The 6,000-nt window shown below is 42.2% G+C and overlaps 1 protein-coding gene across 1 annotated transcript in view; it reads left to right on the top strand.

Annotated features, from left to right (window-relative positions):
• Positions 1 to 326: 326 nt before the first annotated feature.
• Positions 327 to 6,000, top strand: part of LOC127526866 (uncharacterized) — a 345,966-nt gene continuing 340,292 nt past the window's right edge. Inside the window, exon 1 of the mRNA XM_051924025.1 lies at positions 327 to 526. Coding sequence (XP_051779985.1) covers positions 524 to 526 — 3 coding nt within the window. The 5' untranslated portion in view covers positions 327 to 523. The remainder of the gene's footprint in view (positions 527 to 6,000) is intronic.

The raw sequence follows: 6,000 nt of genomic DNA, 5'->3' as shown, positions 1-6,000 counted from the left end.
AAAAGGAGGGGGGAGACATGTTGGAGGAAGTTAAAGAGAATGGAACTGAGGGTAGGTAAAGGCTTTGAATGTTGGCAGTATGACTGGTAAAAGGAGAGAGTTAGCAGATATGATGGAGAGAAGGAAGGTTGATATATTGTGTGTGCAAGAGACTAAATGGAAGGGGAGTAAGGCAATGGGGATTGGAGGTGGATTCAAATTGTTCTATCATAGAGTGTGGATTGAAGGAGAAATGGGGTAGGAGTTTTTCTGAAGGAACAGTATGTCAAGAGCGTTCTGGAGGTGAAAAGAGTGTCAGACAGAGTAATGATTATAAAGCTGGAAATTGGAGGTGTGAGGATGAATGTTGTTAGTGCATATGCACCGCAAGTTGGGTGTGAAATGGGTGAGAAAGAAGATTTTTGGAGTGAGTTGGATGAAGTGATGAACAGTGTACCCAAGGGACAGAAAGTGGTGATTGGAGTGGATTTCAATGGACATGTTGGTGAAGGGAACAGAGGAGACGAGGAGGTGATGGGTAGGTATGGTGTCAAGGAGAGGAATGAAGGAGGTCAGGGTATAGTGGATTTTTTGAAAAGGATGGACATGGCTGTGGTGAATATGTATTTTAAGAAGAAGAAAGAACATAGGGTGACGTACAAAAGTGGAGGAAGATGCACACAGGCAGATTATATCCTATGCAGAAAAGTCAATCTGAAGGAGATTGAGGACTGCAAAGTGGTGGCAGGGGAAAGTGTAGTATTTTTAGGACAGTTTCTCTCCCAGGCCGACCGAGAGCAGGTCCCTTGGTTTCCAGCAAGGCCACCTGGGGACACATGGACCTTTCTAGGGCCTTATTTGAAGAAGAAGCTCTTTGGGCACCTATAAAAAGGGGCCAGTCCCCACCAGAGTCGGGAGGAAGAGGACAAAGCCTGAGGAGGAGTAGAGGGAGAAGGACTGGCAGCAAGAAGGGACTGTATTAGGCTTGTCTTCTGTATTGTGCATTTAATGTAAATAAACGCGTGTAGTGTGACAAACTTGTCTTCTGCCTGTCTGTGTCTGGGTTGGCTTTCACAATAATATATATATATATATATATATATATATATTCATTCATTCATTCCTTTATTTTTATATATATATATATATATATATATATATTTTCTTTGTAAAGGTATTTTATTGATTTCTGTCATCCTTTTCGTCACTATGTTGGTTATATTTCTTTGTGTTCATGTTACTTTTTGTTTCCAGGGACACTTTCCCATTTCAAAATGGTAACTGCATACACATCAATTATAATGATGTATCAGACACCATGTATCTCATACTGCATATAACAGCATGGGATAAGAAAAATGAAGACTAATTATATATACTGTAGCAGATAAGGCTTTTGTCCACCTCTTGAACCTTCAGGTATCACTCCATACACCAGGTAATAGTGCAACACTTCATTATTTTACAACTATACTGTGCACAAAGCACTCTACACTCCTCACTACACATATACTCAATTCTCCAAATACAATATGCTCTCCTCCTCGCCCAGACACTTCGCCACCCTACCTCCCAGCTCAGCTCAATGTCTGGGCTTTCCCACAGTCCTTTAATACACCCTGACCCGGAGGTGTTCCTGCCCACCAGTCCACAGTTCCTTATTCCTTCCGGGTCAGGGTAAACAGTCCTTTTCTTCACCCCGGGAGCACGTTGTTTCTTCCTGTCACGTGACCATGACATACTCCCAGATTATAGGGCACATAAGAGCCCACGAGCCCCCCTACAGCGACTCCCGGTGGCCCCCAAGGTATCCAGCAGGGCTGTGTGTAGAAACTACAAAGTCCATGAGGCCCTGCTGGAACTCAGGGCACGTTCGTGCTGTCCGGAGAGCTCTTCCTGGTGGCCTGGGGGTGAGGGCCAGAATAAGAAGCCGGCAATCCACCACAATATATTGCAAAGGGATGTCTGCCTCAAACCAAACGAATAAAAATGACTTTTTTTAGACTTCTGGCATTCATTTTTCTTGTCTGTGATTTTTGGTTTGCCCAACCAAATAAAGAAGAAAGACCAATTGGTCCTTGAATGTCTGTAAATTACAATTTCACTGTTAGTTTTCTTGCTTCTGCAACCCAAAAACAAATAAATATAACCACTAAAAATATGCTTTTTTATTTAAAGATATGTCTTTGCTCACAACAGAGACGACATTACAAACTGGACAGCTCACAACTTTAACTGAGGTAGGTTTTGCTTCCTTTAATCTGAAATTGTGATTTTCTACTGCCTCGCATATACCTTGCAGTAAATACGCATCACTGATTAGCACCTCGTGGCCTGCAGAGCTAACCCCACACTTCTTTTTAAGTACAGTAGTATCACACACAATCTAGTGTAAATATTAGCTGTGACAAACTACAAATTGGCTTAGAGTGAATATGGAGGTCAAAATATTTAACAAAAACCTATAAAACAGACACCTTGTGGATCAACTGAAATTATTTATAAAAAAAAAAGAAGAAGAAGCAAATTGCAGAAAGGTGAGGTAAAGCATTAAACTAATAAGTAGACATTTGTGTCCACACTAAGGCTAAGTATTGTGACCTGAATTTACCCAATATGGTGTTAGAAGAATGTTTTCTATTTTTTTTACTATTCTTCTTCTTCAAAAATTACTAAAACTATTTTTTTTCCTTTTTGCTTTCCATATTAATGTCTTCAATAGGCCATTCCAGCACTCACCAGAGAGCCATTAGACTCAGGATGGCCTTCTAACCCTCATAACAGAATGGCTTACAAAGCACTGCAATGTACAGTGTATAGTGCCTTCATGTGGTTCTTGAGTGTACTGATAAATAAATCTGTGGTTAATCTTCTGTAACTGAACAACCCTTCTTGTTCCAAATTGGGCAGCACTGTAATATTGTCTCTCTTGACCCATGTCTACCATCCTAATGTAGTCATGTTGTTTGTCATCTCTTGGCCAAGATGTACTAAAGTCAAGCTGTCATATACTGTATTCCTCCACCTACCCTGCAACCATGAGGGTTTCCTATTGTGACGATCCCGACATCGTCACATTTGGTGCCAGTGGTGGGATGAGCTGGCAGTGGGGACAGAAGAGGAGACAGAGCAGCAAGCGGGACTGGTGCCATATTTTTAAAGAACCCACGGACCCAAGCCGGAGGAGGACATTTCAAAGGATGGAGCTTTTTAATGGACATTTATTTATTGTTTAGTTTTATTGTCATTTTAAAGTTCTTATTCCTTTAATGTCCTGTTTTTACAAGGGGGGCTTGGGTTGGTTTTAGTGTGGGATTGTTTAGTGCTTTTATTGATTATAGTGCAGTGGTAGTGTAGCCGAGCTGTGGACCTGGGCCGCCCGTTGCACAGGTATGTGTGTTATGGAGACTTCCCATGCAGCTGGGGCTTATGGGGGGTGGAATGTGGTGTAGCGGGTCCACAGCTCACGTCAAATAGGCCACTTTTTAAATAAATAATCGTCGCCTTCGCAGCTTAGAAAGGGGGCGTGGTAGTGTGGTGGATCGGTTCCTGATGTGAGCAATCCTCGCTTAAGTGCACAGGTGAGGAGTCGTCCACATCCGTAATTGTTCCTGGGAGCTGCTAATTGCCACATCTGATCCACGTCCCTGTAATAAACAGAAGCGTGAGGTGGCTAGGGGGAAAAGAAAGCGAAAAGTGAACTGAGGTTCCAGGAGAAGAAGGCAGGAAGCGGTGAGAGGAAAGTCGGTGCAAGAGAGTGAGAATGAGCAGCTGAGCAGTGAGCCCTAACGGGGTGTTTGGCCGACACCTAGGGCAGTTGGTAGTGGTCGCTCCCGCTGAGCATTTTGAAGGAGGATGGCTTGCAGCACAAGGCCAGCGAAGGCAGCGGGAGTCAGGACTTGGGGAATGGGGACATCCCAAACCCCCCCCCCAGCATGAGAGCCCTGGTCATTAGGGGAGTCCATGTCAAGGTCTGGTGAAGCCCACCGGAGCCAGGGTTTGGTGAGGCGAACAGACCAGCAGGAGAAGGCAGAGAGAAGGTGAGCTGCACGTAGGGTGGCTCCCTGGTGCATAGCCTGGATGGAAGAAGCAGGGGAGTTACCAGTAGAAAGGCACCGGGTTGTGTTTTAAAAGACTGCTTCCAGCCATTGTTTTAACCTCGTTGTTTTTTTTAAAGATTTGTTCTAATGGATTTTAACCTCCACAGATTCACTTCTGTTTTAATGGATTATTTATTTAAAGATTTTTAATGCACTGGACTTTAATTTGGACACTTTGTTTTGTTTGTTGATTTTAAATAAAAGCACTTGGCACTTTTGCACCATCCCCTTGCTTTGTTATGCTTCACTGTCTAGCTCATCGATGACATTACCAACAGTGTCGGGTTCAGGAGCTCCCAGATGGAAGATGGGAGCACAGAGCAGAACCCGCATCGTCACACCTATACGATACTCTTGAGCAACACATTCGTTTTTTACAGGCATTTGTTTCACCAACATTAGCTCCATAAGAAATCACTTAAAATAATGAATTAATATTGGTGACAGATATCTGTAATGCAAGAGCGGCACAGTGGCTAGCACTGTACTCTCTCAGTAGATCAAAGGCTTACATTCCAGGCAGGTCACTTTCTCTGTGAAGTTTACACATTTTTCTTGTGTTTCTTTGGTTTTTCTCCTGGCGTTTTTCTATATCCTAATTGTGGGCATAGCAGGTTAATTAATTGGTCTTCTGTTAGTGAGCATAGGCCCTAAGACCACCCCAAGATGGCTTCTTTGCTGTGCCTACTGCTCCAGAGGTAGCATGTGTTGAGGACATATTCTGAGTTTCAGAGGTCTATTACTCTTTATTCTGAAATAGTGGATAAAGCTGTGAGATTTGCAGGCAGAATTTTAAATTTAAGAGGAAAAAAAATAATAGATAAAAAAAAAAACGTTCAAAAAGACCTGGGCAACCTTCATAATTGAAGAGGCAGAAAATACACTTTTATATAGACAATTGCAAAGTGCTACATGCAGGCAAAAGAAACTTTAAATATAAATATGGAGCTCACACATTTTGAGGTATTGTCCTGAAACAAAATTAGACATACAGTATATAAACAAAAGACCTGCGTGTGTATGGATCAGTCCACTCTGCTCATGCTCAACCACAGCAACTAGATGGCGCATGCATGCACTTTTAAATTTTCAGTGCTCACTGCAAAAGACCTGTGTGCAGCAAATACCACCGTGGATCAATGATGACGTGATAATGACACAGATGAAGAGACACAACGTTGAAACGAAGCAAATGCTGCTCTCAACAACGTGCAAGTGAAACACTTCAGCAACCGAGGGCCAGGCTTGAAGTTTTCACTAAAAACATTGTCACTCTGGAGGTATTTTCTCGAGACAAAGATTAATAGGACTCATATGCCAATGATACGGCTAAGATATGATATCGGCAGTGTCTTCTTACGAAAGCCAATGGGGCAGCAAGCACATGTGGGTCCACATCCTCTTCACTGGGTAATTCTGGAGAGTTAGCTGATGTCTCTCCAAGTTCACGAAAATAGTAAAACTGCTAGGGAGTCTAGGTTATTTTTTGCCCTGGAGACCACACACAGGTAATAAAAACTGAACAACTGTTGCATTCATAATACATTATGCTAAAACTCTAAAGTATTTTGTGTAATCCTGGTCACCACACCATAAAAAGGACATAGCAGGACTAAATTCTGTGTAGAGATGAACACCTAAGAACCTCTGTGGACTAAAGGGCCTGTCCCACTGGATGGGGCAAGCAGTTTAAACCTTTTAGTCAGGGAGATCATATTTAGATCATCAGAATCTTCAAAGATATTTGTAAAGGTAAGGGCGAAAATGATCTCAGTTTAATAGTGACTTATATGGCAAGCTGAACTCACATTTAAAGATACCTGGAGAAGTATCTAAGATATCTTGGAAATATGTTTATTTCAAGATATCATAAATGCAATTCAAGATATCGTGAAATAAGTTCTTGTGCATTTTGAGATAA

Source organism: Erpetoichthys calabaricus, chromosome 2 (assembly GCF_900747795.2).
Source record: "Erpetoichthys calabaricus chromosome 2, fErpCal1.3, whole genome shotgun sequence".
NCBI classification, from domain to species: Eukaryota; Metazoa; Chordata; class Cladistia; order Polypteriformes; family Polypteridae; genus Erpetoichthys; species Erpetoichthys calabaricus.
Note: the sequence above shows the minus strand (reverse complement) of the source record. Positions and strands in the feature narration are given on the sequence as shown.